This window comes from Procambarus clarkii, chromosome 9 (genome assembly GCF_040958095.1).
Source record: "Procambarus clarkii isolate CNS0578487 chromosome 9, FALCON_Pclarkii_2.0, whole genome shotgun sequence".
Lineage (NCBI taxonomy): Eukaryota > Metazoa > Arthropoda > Malacostraca > Decapoda > Cambaridae > Procambarus > Procambarus clarkii.
Window position 1 is genome coordinate 20200959 of NC_091158.1, and position 14263 is coordinate 20215221.

General features: G+C 36.9%; 1 protein-coding gene across 5 annotated transcripts in view; it reads right to left on the reverse strand.

Annotated features, from left to right (window-relative positions):
- Positions 1–11472, reverse strand: part of LOC123766147 (zinc finger protein 236) — a 36954-nt gene extending 25482 nt beyond the window's left edge. For 3 of the 5 annotated variants that reach the window (XM_069321250.1, XM_069321251.1, XM_069321249.1), the window contains exons 1-11: positions 11348–11472; positions 9784–9920; positions 9331–9521; positions 7940–8040; positions 7172–7331; positions 6036–6167; positions 5204–5359; positions 4499–4663; positions 3769–3912; positions 2710–2856; positions 1623–1746 (exon numbers count right to left, since the gene is read on the reverse strand). In XM_069321250.1, the coding sequence (XP_069177351.1) occupies positions 1623–1746; positions 2710–2856; positions 3769–3912; positions 4499–4663; positions 5204–5359; positions 6036–6167; positions 7172–7331; positions 7940–8040; positions 9331–9521; positions 9784–9916 (1453 nt within the window). In that variant the 5' untranslated portion in view covers positions 9917–9920; positions 11348–11472. Of the gene's footprint in view, positions 1–1622; positions 1747–2709; positions 2857–3768; positions 3913–4498; positions 4664–5203; positions 5360–6035; positions 6168–7171; positions 7332–7939; positions 8041–9330; positions 9522–9783; positions 9921–10256; positions 10527–11347 lie in introns of those variants that run through there. The other 2 variants (XM_069321253.1, XM_045755041.2) reach the window with 2 other exon arrangements.
- Between the last annotated feature and the right edge of the window lie 2791 nt (positions 11473–14263).

A 14263-nucleotide genomic window follows, 5' to 3' on the forward strand; every position in this document is an offset into this window, starting at 1 on the left:
TCTGTACCCCAAGACAGTCCACACACACTGCTTTTCTTAATTCTGATACAGTATCAGATATACATAAAAACACAAGGTAGGTAATTACTAGGAGAAAGCACTAGGCCATTACAACTATATAGCACTTGAAATGGAGATGAGGACAAGGGCATGGAACAGAACGAAGGAAAGGAATGGTGCCCAACGACTAAGACGGTGGGGGATTGCAAACTGACCTGCCAGAAGCGAGACCATCACTTTACCATCCAGTCCAAGTCAAAGCTTCATGTCATCCTCAGCAGACAATACTAAAATCAGCATGAAAATTACTACAAGCTGATATCAATAAAGCCTTCAACTGAGCAATGAAAATAACATGATGTTTAACAGTGATAAATTCCAGATACTTAGATATGGTAAAAACTACAAATTTAAATGAAATACAGGATACAAGATACAATCACATCTCCTCGTAGAAAGAACCCAACATGCAATGGATCTGAGAATAATGATGTCAGATGACCAAATGTTTAGTGAGCATAACAAAGCAAACATAGCATTAGCCAGGAAAATGAAACGATGGATTATGAGAACCTTCAAATCCAGAGATTACAGCACAATGTTCCTACTATTCAAATCACTTGTGCTGTCCCACCTAGAGTACTGCTTGGTACTTATCTTCCCTTTCAAAGCAGGAGAGATTTCTGGAACAAGGGAATATAGAGAACATTTATGGCAAGCATAGTCATGATAAAGCACCTAAATTATTGGGACCATCTCAAAGTTCTCAAAATGTACTCTCTAGAAAGGATATGACATAATATACCCATGGAAGATACTGAAAGGCCAGGTTCCAAATTTGCAAAGCAAAACAACACATTGGATTGAACAATATGGTAAAAAGCAAAGATTTGACCAATGAAGAGAGTAAGTGCCATAAACACAATCAGAGAAGATTGTATAAATGCAAGAAGTTCACAGATATTCAATATCCCCCAGCAAACACATGAAATACTGAAGAACGAAAGTGGATGTGTCCAAGATAAAATTAGAATTATTCCTGCAAAAAGTGACATACCAACTGGGTTGCAGTGGATATGTGGGCCTGCAGGCCACTCCAAGCAACAGCTTATTAGACAAGTCAAGCCTGGCCCCAGGTTGGGCTTAGGAAGGAGAACTCCCAGAACCCACTCCAGGTATTTAGCGATGACCATTTGCCTTGTTAACCTCATGGTTATTATTTTCCTTCAAGCTGTTAATTATTTTATTGTACCTAGCCTTTCTAGTAGGTCTTTCCTTGATTTTGAGTCAATTTCTGATCCCCAGGCTCCCCCTCACCTTGAACAGTCAGATTTTGGAGGTGGCTTCTGGCAGGCTAGGGTGGGTCTCAGAGGCCTGGTATGATTTCTGAAGGCTTGGCAGTACCAGCCCTCCTAGAAATGTTGACAAAATATAGCCAGTGAATATTAACTTTGCCAGAATGTACTGGATTTTCCTCAGCCTTTTGAATTTTTTTTTTTTTAAATGTCAATGCCTCTTCTATATTTTGAAAATGTGTCCGATGGCAATTTTTTATTTTATTTTTAAGGTTAACATTCTATTTCGTTATGGATTCTTTAGGTTATAGTGTACTGTGAACTTACTTTTTTGCACAAAGTCTTTGTTGCAGAATTCACACTTGTAGTCCTTCCGTCCGGTGTGAATATCCATATGAATGAGCATTGTGTATTTCTGGTTAAAGGCTCGATCACACCCAGGAAAGGTGCACTGGGAGAAGGGAACAATATGAAAAGAAAATTAATCTTGAATGCATATGTTGCACATTAATAGTTAATTAAAAACAGCATGAACATAAAATATCAGCATGCAATCAATCAGTAGGGAAATAGTTGCATGTGAAAGTACAATGTTCAAGCAAGAGAAAGCCTTTCATCCATTAATGTTCTCTTCTTTGGTAACACTCACACACCAGTCAGCTTGATGCACCTTCATATATCATTTACAATAATTAAGTATACAACAAAATCCACCAGTTTTAGGTCGGTATTGTACATGTACACAACCTAGTCAACATTGGCACTTTCTTTTTCTAAGAAATCTGCAACTTTCTCTCTAAAGTAAGTTTAGTACCTTGGCTTTATCAAGAGATTGATAAAATTTGCAAATTAAAATGGTATTTATATTAGAGCTGTAGTTCAAGCAAATACAGCAAATATGATCATCGAATACAACTATACAAGCTTTAGGGATTTAAAATACCCTGTACTAGTTAATTAAGTGTTGAATGTAATAAAATACTTTTTCCTGGAGGTGCCCTCAATAGCTTCCAATCTAAAGTCGAGTATAGCTCAGGTCATACACTGATTCATGATGGGGGGGGTAATGCAGTTATCATCATACTTTGATTTAAACTATTATTGTCTGGTTTTTATACGAATGATGCTAATATGAAACCATGAACTAGAGGAGGAGAATTTCTGGAGGGAGCATATCTCTACTAGGTGAAGATGTGCTTTATATTTAACTGGAAGGCAAATGTGCTGGTTCTCCATGATTCTGTTTAGTGTGAAATATATGATGATAAATAAACCTGTGTCATTTTGAACAGCTTTAACCCTTCTTCCTATATTACTGCAATATCTTCTAACAAATGACTACTTGACCTATAAAGTAGAAAATAGGGTATTGATGATAAAGTTGTAATGATAAAAATAAAAGTAAAGTACATACCTTAAAGGGTCTTTCACCTGTGTGGATCAATACATGCCTTTTCAGTTGTGAGGGTTTGATGAAATTTTTACCACACTCGTGGCATTTATTCTCAAATTTAGATCGATCAATACGTTTTTTAGGTTTTGGAGCAGTCATTTTCTTTACCTGTTAGAATGAGATATAAGCTACTAAGCATTAAGAAAATATTTATAGCCCTTTACACATCCAATCAATAAATATAACATATTTATATAATTTGTATAACCATTTGTATATATATTTGTATATATAACCATATACACAACCATAAAGTTGTCACATGAAGCAGGTGAGCAGAGCAGTACAGTGTTTAAAGCAGAAACACCAGCACTAACACAGGAGGTTCAAACAAATACAATAACAAGAACAGTGAATATGAACCTTGAGTGATAAACAAGTGGAAAACATTTAGAGAAGCTATGGATGATACTTCAAGATCAAGTACAACTTAGAACTAGGACGCGGTGAGCTATAAAAGAACAAAACACAAACAGCTAGGAAATAGGCCACAAAAAGCCTATTTTATGGCCAATTATCAGGAGACATCACAGTGTCATTACAACTATACAGCACTTGGAAGGGGTATGAGAATAAGGGTTTACGATAGGATGGAGGAAAAGAATGGTGCCCAACCACTTGGATGGTTGGGGCTTGAATGCCGACATGAGCAAGACCATCACTCTACAGTACAGTCCAAGTGGTCATAAAAGTCAGATCTTTCTTGTCAAACACACTGATAGGTAAGTACTTTTGATATTTGAAGATTTTATTTGCATTTGCAACAATTAAATACTCATCAACACTGTGCCACAATCAATTCTTAATCCTTAATGTAACTCATCGGACAGCATTTATTGATTACATATAGTTCCCAGTACATTGCTCCACTTTCATATACAGTACTGTACTGTACCTCATAAATTTGAACTTCTTATATTCTATATAATTTGGTTTTATTTGTATACTTTAATAATAAAGTACTTAATAATTAACTACATAATAAATTCTATAGTACAGATAAAAACAAAATTTGACCACCTTTTTATGATTTTTCGTGTGTTGGCTCAGCATCGCATGATTATCAAATTCTGCTCCACACATTCGACATTCTAAATGTGGCCTCTTCTGCATAGCTTGGTTCAGACCTTCTTTGTGGTGCTGGTAGTGTGGCTCAAGCTGACTCTTTAAATACAAAACATTTCATTATTATCTCAAGAAATAAATAAGATCAACACAATATTTTTATTACATGAAGGTGATCACAAAATAATGAACCAGACCACATCTCACAATATACAGTAGTAATAATAACTCCCATTCTTGGGGACATGAACCCGGTACTTAGGCACATACTGAGGGCTTCCCTAGGTTGAACTACTCACCTTTGCCAGAATGTAACCCACAACAGTTGCCCAACTCCTAGATACCTACTTGCTGCATAATATAATACAGGGCGGTGTAAGATGCATAGCTTAGACTAGTGTAATGAACACAGCCTGGTGTGATAAGCACAGTAAATATAAAGAACATGGGGGGAGGAGGAGGGAGGAAGAGAAAGAAGAAGGAAGAGGGAGGAGAAGGGAGGAAGAAGGAGGGAAGAGAGAGGAAGGAAGGAGGATGAGGGAGGAGGGGGAGAAGGGTGGTAGAGGAATGTAGCTTCTGATAGTCACTCAGAAAGCTAGATAAAGACTTCTCCAGGATCTTCTTAAAGAGAACAACAGATTGGCCAAGGCTCAGAAGAAGCCTCAAGCTGTGACACAAAACTTACCACAGATACAAACTCTTCTTGGCATATTTCACACGTAACCGATTCATCTTCCTCATGAACAACAAGATGGGCCTTAAAGGAAGCCAACCGTCTGAAAGTTTTGCAGCATTCCGGACATATTAGTTTCTCAGAAACATGTAGAGCCTCGTGAAGACGGAGATTTTTCTGCAAGACAAATAACACCAAGACACTTTACATTCAACAGCTTGTGATAAAAAAGCACAAAGTCAAGTCTTTACTCCATGAAGAGAGTACAAGTAAAAAAACTGTTATTTGGTTGTTTCTCTACTACTGCACATTGGAGCTCTTTCAAGCAGATTTTCCCACCCTAATGAGAGGACTTATTTCTACTACTACTATTATTACTATTTTACTTCACAAGAGACAATAAAGAGGTATAGAGTCTAACAGAGTATAGGTAAAGAGGTATATGTCTTACAAAAGACAATAGAGGTAGATGTGTAACATCAATCTGAAATGTTACTACCTACCTCTATCAACAGAAGTAGATGTACATGTGGAAGAGGTAGACGTTTCACGTCTACCTCTTCCATAGGAATAGCTGCTGGCATTTTCTTTGTAGCACAAAATTTAAAATTAACTGAAATTAAAATACAATATTACTGTATTTGCAGAAAACTTAATATGCTACTCAAATTCTGTACCATACATTGAAAAAATTATAGAAACTATTTAAATTCTTACCTGTACATTGAAAGAAGCCTCACACTCGCAACACTGGTACGGTTTGTCGTCTAAATGCTTCTTCAAATGTTTTTTATACTGTTGCCACTTTTCTATGGCCATATTGCAACACGCACACATGAATGGTCCTCTACCTACAGGGGGGTCCACGTCCGGCTAAGATAAATTGAGAAGAAAAAATAACTAATACTATATCAATTAAAGCTTTTTTTTTTAAATTATACTGTATTTTAAAGTCTGAAGGCTAATAAAAAGAGGGAATTAATTATTACATACAGAATATTAAAATGTTATGATAATTTGGTAATGGTAATTTTGCTTTTCCTAGAAATATTAAAAAAATCTATACTTTAATGTATTCTGACAATATATAAAAGTAATCGTTATTTCAAAAGAAGCAAACTATAAAGGGCTAAGAACAAAAAGTTTCCATAAAACCATGAATGTCATAGTCCACTGTGCTTCACAACAATTCTGGTACTGTATAACATATCAAGGTTATAAACCGCAGATTATACTACTTGCATTAGCTGGCTATATTTGATGCCTTGTCTGCATTTTGTAAATACAGTGTTTTACTTATATTACCATTCTGATGGCGATTCAAGTAATTACTCAGGACTGGGGATGTGCACTATATAGTTACGCACAATCATGAGTATGATACATTAGAAAGATTGCAGCTTGATTCAACATGGCGTACTATGTTGAATATATTGAACACTTCTATTCATTACTCTTCAATTAAAAAATTCACTTCTTCATTTCACAATATTATGAAATTCAGTCACATAGTTTTATGCAATTTCTTTAAACATATACAGTACAGTACCTCTATCTTTATGGAGATGGGCCCTGGTATTGGTAATATTGATTCTGGAGAATGCATCGCTGAGTTAATTAAGTTGCCCCCCTCAAGAGTTACTGTATCATCAACACCAGCTTCAGTTGCTGTTAACACCATCTGAAAATGTTATAATACACAATCATAATGTTATAATCATACACAAATGTAATTAAATGTAAAAACCTTTATTTTCATTTGTTCAAATCATACCACTAACCAGCATTATATGGTAATGTGCTGTACTTTATCAAGTTAACTCACTTCCAGCCCCATTTCCATCAATCTCTCTCTCTATTCCTCCAGTATTGGCATCTATCTTATATCAAATGTTCAATGCCAATCATTATTTCTACTACTGTATAACACATATTTTAAGAAAAATATACCAGATGCATTAAGCCATTAATGTACAGTATCAAACAAACTTACTTTATTTTAAGATACAGAGCAAGAAGCTCTCTCTTCACTGAACACCCAAAGAAAGCATAAAATATGCCATTGTTTCAGTTATGAGGAATAATTTACTTGTAGAAAAGATACCAATTAAGGTTTGCATTGAGAAATTTGCCATAATTATTTCTTCTTTATTGAGCTTGGAAACAAAATAAGAAGACCCTGTATGAGCAACACGCTTACTGCCCACCAGGGCCACTAATGACAATGACTATCAGGTATATATAACACAACCTTGCTTGAATGGAATGTTAATTTCTGACCACATCCTGCAGCAATATCTGGAGGAATATCTGAAGGATTACCTGATCACCTGAAAAGAAGTACTTCACTCAGTTTTTCACTCAGTTAATGCAGCCAGTGTGAAAAACAGAAAAGCATATTCCCTATTTCTTTTGCTACTGCTTTAATCATTGGTTTAAATAATTCTGTAATACTAGAAGAAAGAGATGGTGTCATGGGCATATTTAAAACCAAGATTAATGATTGTCTGAATTTTGCGTTTCATGTATCAGAGCAAATCTGTATAAATTTTAGTATTAACTGTGGGGGGCAACCAAAATGGTCACACTTAAACTTCCTGTGTAGATTATGGTATTTATTACCATGAGTCTACTGTATTCCCCCTTCACGAAGTAACTGAAATGGAGACTAATTAACTAACTCACCTGGCCATCAACAATGTTAAGAGATGCAAACTGTGGGATGGTTCCATCTTTATGTGAAAGGTAGTCCCCAGTGCTGGCTAAGATCACTCCGCCCTGACCAATCTCACTTCCTACATGGTTCATTGTTACCATGCCTTCATCTAGTTGTAAGAACCCATTTCTATAGGAAAATAAGTTACAGTATTTAGCTATAAATACAAAATCCATAAAATTATAAATAATATTCCATGTCCAACACAGTTTATAATTGTCATGGATATTGCCATATAATTCATGAAAATTTTTTTCAAGTGCATCAGTGTCATGTGCTAGCATATCTCAATGTAAATAATACAGGTAATGAGAATTCAAATCAAATTCAAAAAGTATCAAATCAAATCAAATATCAAATCAAATTCAAATTCATACAAAAATTAACAATGTATGTTCTATACCAATATACAGTATATTCGAGAGGATTTATCTCAATCATGCTTCAAAATTTGTTGTTATAGATAATCACTCTCTTCAGATAACCATAGTTTTTAATATTGGTAAGCATAGAAACACCAGTACTGTGTATTGTATTATTGGAATAGCTTTCAACAAACTTGGAACTTTAAATTTGGAATTACAGTACAATAATATAACTCAAAATGCCCATTTCTCTGCTCTGCTGCCACTTCCCTTTTGTATACAATAGGTTACTGTACAGACAAAACAAATTTGCAAACATTTCTAATATTTTCACATAAAGAATACAGTACTTTATTATAATTTAATGATTACCTTTCTTGAAGATCGTTCAAAGACGGCCCAACTGTTTCCTCAGACATGTCCTGCAGCGGTATCAAACGGCTTTCTCCCCCATCATCTCCACTAACCGATAACTGGTTAAGAAAATATATACTGTAAATCATTTTGTTGAACTAGACATTTGGCATCAATGACTTAATAGTGATCAGGGCAAATGTACTAAGTTATATGTATTTGACTTTATTCAACATTGAAAATCCAAAATATCTACATAAAATATTATAGGGTCCTGTAGCACAGTAGTTATCTTGAGATGATTTCAGGGCTTAGCGTCCCCGTGGCCCGGTCCTCGATCAGGCCTCCTTTTTGTTACACATCTCCAGAAAGAAGCCTGTAGCCCCTGGAGGCCCACCTGATGGAACCTTGGGAATCATTAAACAGGTTCCATCAGGCCTGTAAAGCCTAGTGGTGCTCACAACTCTGACTATCGTTCAAGTCCACACATCTCACCTGCTTTGGTGCTATTGAATCAAGAAAAAGAGGTCATAGATTTAGACTACAGAAACAAAGCTGGAAAAAAAAAAATTAGAGTTCACTTTTATAAACCGTGCGGTAGATGGTTGGAGCAAGTTAAGTAAGAAGGCGGTGGATGCCAAAACTGTCAGTGGTTTCAAAGCATCATACTGGCAGATTACTGGGAAGACAGGACACCACAAGCGTAGCTCTCATCCTGTAACTAGGTAATTACAACACCTCACGACTGCCATACTCAAGCAATAACACTTAAGTCACCATCTGTCTTCTCCTGTAGAATATCTTCAGGTATCTTATTACCAAGGACAAGCATTACTTCTTATTCTTATTTCCAAGATAATTAAGTCTTATTCACTTACCTCACTGATAGTAATATACTATTCAGTCTATCTATGACATTGATAATTTATCTTATATCATTTTTAAGTAAATTCTTTACAATTTGACATTTTATGCTTCTTATTCTCATTATTTTTCTTGATTTACCATAATAATGCTACAAAAATAAACATTAACATAAAGTATTTAATGAATTATAAATAAATAAAGTTGATGGGTGATTGCCAAGAAGATCTTGAGGTGTTGAGATGTTTTTAACAATCAATTTTATTGTTGATTCATTAAGTACTTAATATTAATGTTTACTTTTTGCATTAAACAGATATGCATAGAGGTTCCTCTCATCTAACAGTGAACTCTATAGGTTAAAGTAACATGGATGCACAATACAAGAATACACTTGAGATAAGCAATTAAGAACTGCCAAACTCAGTGTTCTATTGTAATAAAATCTTTCTATATTTAACAATGCTCTGAGTATCTCGTTCATCCTCCTCTTACTAATCATCTACAATCCAATTTTTATTTTCCTTATTTAATGTTATACCTACCCCAACTTCAGATGGATCAAGAAGAAATGTGCGAGTGCCATCAGGGTTGTTCTTAATGATAATGTGACCGGTGAATCCTGACAACCCTGAAGACACGTTACCAGTCCGGCCCACGTCGCCCCCAGGGTCATGTAGTTGCACTAATTGAATAGGTAAACTTAACATTGTCCCACTTCCATCTGTTATTGCTCCTGTTAACACAAAAATAAAAAACAATGTAAATTTTGTTTTTATAACCATCAATGTTTTATGACAATCTAAATTTTGATTAAGAAAGCACCTTAATAAATATGGGTTTGATAATAGGGTTGCTGATTTACGAAACAAATTACAGGGGTTGTCTCTCTCATGACTATGTTGCAAATAACAGTCATGATAGTGCTGGATGGTTCAAGTGAAGATAGGCATATACAGTACAGGTATATGAATAATCAGTAATCCAAGTGCGCTTACCATGGGGCACAATGTGAGTGTTGGTCAAGAACGAGCCAGACTGTTGAGTGAGATCATACTGCAGCTCCCCATCACTCCCAACAACTACCGTACCCGGGCCAAGGTCACCGCTTGTCACCTCCCCAACCTCCATGATCCTGTAGAATAACAACATTTTACTAACTAAATCTGCTTATCTTTAGAACATGGTGACACAGAGCTAAATGAATAATGATATATGAGAATAAATATTTCTCAACATTACTGTTATCCTTGCATGTGGGACATAATAATCCATATCACAACTACCAAATTAACAATATTACCTAACAGCAGATTGACGAAGAAAATGACATTAATAAAATAAAAATAAATAAAAAACTCAGTTTTTTATTCTGGATTCTGGATTTTATTCAAGGATTTTATTCAAGGATTCTGACATTGAAGTCAGAATCCACCATTCACTGAAAGCTGACTAACTGCTGGGTACCTACTTACTACTAGGTGAACAGACCCATTAGGTGATAAGAAATGCGGCCAATCATTTCTGTCCTGCCCAGGAGTCGAACCTAAAATTCTCCATAAACACGATTGTACCATATCTTAAGCAGCACATCAACAAACTGGAAAAGGTGCAAAAACATGCAACTAAATGGCTTAAGTACTACCTAATTAACTCCATGTAATCTAACCTACCTTCTAAATGTCAACCCATGTCTTACTATTTAAAAAAAAAAAAATGCTGTTTGTTGACCAACTTGTATATTGGCTATTTTCTACCATTTCCCCCCCCCCTTTTTATTTATCTCTTATTTTTTTTCTTTCAATGCAATTTATACTTTAAGCTCAATTAATACTAAGTTTTAGTCTAAGTGTTTTTCCCCACCTCTCCTTGCCCGAAACTCTATGCGTACTAATGGCTTAAGGTACTGTATGTACTACCTCTATCTTTAAATCAAACAGTGTTTGTACTGTAACCCTGCAGCTATGTATGTACTTTTCCTAAATAAATTATTATTATTATTAATAATATTATTATTATTATTTGTAGAGCACTGCATAGGCCAGAGCTAAGAATCTTGAGGCTTTATTAAATAAATAACTCCACCTGTGTCAGCACCCCCCAGCCTACAAGGCCTACACCAGCCAGCCTACAAGGCCTACACCTCCCAAACTTGTCACGCTGCTATACAGCCAAAATAACTTGTGACCAGTAATAATAAAGACCTAATTAACTGTCAGTCCAACTTAGAAGTTGAAGGTGCGGACCTCTGGGTCAAGTGTCCCTAGTTAGCTGGCAGGGGCCGCGACCCGCCACACGACCCTCCCTGCTAACCTACTCCATTAGTACCACATATTTAATCATGAAATGGTAATGGAGAGGTGAAGGAGGAGGACATTAGTGGGTGATTAATGTGGTGGTGAACTGTCACTGTTGTGGTGTTGTTGTCCTCTCCTCCTCCCCCCTTCTGCGTATCATTCCGCCGTTATCTAGTGCCTCTCCCTACACATTACCGCCTCTCTATCTCCCTCTCCTGACCCTGTCTCCATACCCCGTCACGCACAACCTGCTTGCTCAACTCACCTCACGCACGGAAGCCAAAAACAGGGTGGAATTATCCGCGAAATAACGAATACTTGTCTTTGTTTAGTACGAGTGGCAGGAGCAATGGCGGTTCTACGTTCTGGGCCGTGACGTAACAGGCTGACCACACCACACACACTGTGGCGCCACATTCAACTTCTCTCTCCTGCCCATAAATCAAATAAATTGAATAAATAGAATAAATAACCTCATTTTTGGGAATCTGTACAGATTTTTTCCTTACGCTGTCGCCCCCGCACATGATGTGGGTGCTGCCTAACAAATTAGGCATTTTCATTGATAGCTGAATTGCTTAATTCAAGTCATATTTTTACCTGAATTTATTTGAGGACTACTAACACACTAGTGGTCTCGACGAGAACAGGAAGCTGGTGGCTTGTCAAAGGTCCCCACATTTATCATAAGATTTTTTCTAGCTGGATTTTAAAATTCAAGATTTATTTTTATTTATGACTTTGGCGGGTAGGCAGTTCCAAGGGTTCCAAAGAATCTCCAAACAGGAGATGCTTTTTTACCCACAGGGTGAAATGGCATCCCCCTGTTCTCAGGCCTACATTGTGATTTGTTGACCTTAAAAACGTTGCTCCTTGTGTGTTACATCTAGCCTTTTGAAGAAATTGTCTGGCTTTAACAACACTGCAGACCAGGCATGACAGGGGAGATCTCATTGAAACTTTTTTCAGTTTGGAGGATGTTGATCCAGACAATTTATTCAAAAGGTCAGATGTAACGCAAACAAGGAAAATAAAAATGAAGGTAACTGCAGAAGGCCTAATGGCCCAAACGACACAGCTCCTATTTATGTCCTCCCAATCTCATTCATATATATGTCTAACCTAAGCTTGAAACAATCAAGGAATCCTACTTCTATTATGTTCTGTTAGAAGGAACGGTTTCAAGATCAACAAAACACAATGTAGGAAAAAAACAGATGCTTTGGAACCCCGTGGAACTGCCTACCCGCCAAAGCTGTAAATGCCAAAACTCTGTTAAATATTAAAATCCATCTGGAAAAGATCACCAAGGCAAACAGGGGGATCTTTGACAAGCCGCCGACTTCGTGTCCTTGTCGAGGCCACTAGTGTTTGTGGCTCTCAGATAAATTCAAGATCAACATCCTCCAAATTGTTCAGTATTTTGAAGATTTCAATGAGATCATACCCTTTCCACTACTGCCCACAAAATGGGTATGGGGTGCATAATAAATGAACTAAACTAACTCATCCCTATCATGTCTGGTTTGCTGTGTTGTTAGTCCTGTGGCCCTCAGCCGTTCCTGATTCGAGAGTTGACTTAGTTCTGGAATGATTTTTGTTGCCCGGTGTTGCGCTTTCTCCAGATCAGCTATATTCTTCTGAAGATGAGGTCTCCATGCTTGGATACAGTAATCCAAATAGGGCCACACCAGAGATTTAAACAGTTGAATCATTACCTTCTTTTCCCTTAAAGTTATAGGTATGTTTGATTATTCCAAGGGTTTGGTTAGATTTTCTGACTGCTGCTCCTACCTGTTGTGAAATTTTCAGTGAATTGTGGATTTTTACTCAAATGTCATTTTCTTCATCAGTCTGCTGCAGGGCAATATTATTGCAGCGATTATATTATTGTTTATTATATCAATAATATACTTACTCCAAACTCTCATTAGCTTAAATGATGGGTTTCTTACGTCTATTTAATTCACTAATAACAAAACTCATACCTCTTCCCTAATTACAGTTAACACTCCTTCAAACCTATTAGGTGAGGTGTGGATCGATTATATAAGCAATTGATCATCGAATAATCCCCTTACAGGCTATTCATGCCTGTGCCACCTCTTGGGTGGCTTAATCTTCATAAATCGAATAATCCCCAGTACAGCCCTGCTCCTGTGTCAGGTAAGCCCACTACGGGCTCACCATAGCCTGTGCTACTTGAAACTTTTTGTTCAGAGTAGCTGAATCTAAAACAATAACCACATCTTACATGCCCGTGCTAACTCCTAGGTGGCTTAATCTTCATCAGTCAATCAATCAATCTATTAATCCCTCCTTATGGGCTATTCATGCCCATGCCACTTCTTGGGAAGCTTAATCTTCATCAATCAATCAAATAATCCTTCAATTAATCCATCCACCGAACTGACAGCAGAGCGGCATCACTCCTCGCCATGAGCAGATTCCCCAGGCGGACACAACGCGTCCCAAACGGTATAAAGTTAGGGCTACCCCCTTAGATGGACATGCCTTTGGAAAGAGTTTTCTAAAAACATTCTAAAGATCCAAAAAGATGGGGCTGTTATCACACCCATTGACATTAGACATGAAGGTAAGGATGTCATGCTCTTTTTTTCATGTGCGGAGAACTTAGAAAAACTCCTGGCCTATGAACTCCCACTTCGCACAGAGCACCACCTCTATCTAAACTACCCAAAGCAGTTCCTAGCAGCAAGAACAGTTTTTTCACTACTTCCAGTAATGATAAAAACTAGTTTTATTTTATCCACTTGTGATAAAAACTACTAGGTTTTAGCATCACTCACTTCTTCCCCTATTACACAGGGGACTTTCACAAGATCGATCTCAACCCATACCCCAGCTCCACTAAAGACCGAGGATAACAATGGATAACTGCTGACCAAATAGAAAGCAAGATCATTCGCAACATCAAGAACAAAAACCCATCCCTGGGTGTGTTTGACTTGGTGTTCTGCAGCGATGATAAAACAACAATTAAGGGAATTTTCACCTCATTAGCAGCGGCCAACCAGGCTGACCAGGGAATAAAAAGGTAGATTAGATGCTCAACCCTGCACTCATGTCTACGTGAGTACAGTACATCTAGATGTATATACACTCACACTATAAACTATAAAGTTATTTCACTTTAATGATTTTCTTAATAAAACCCACA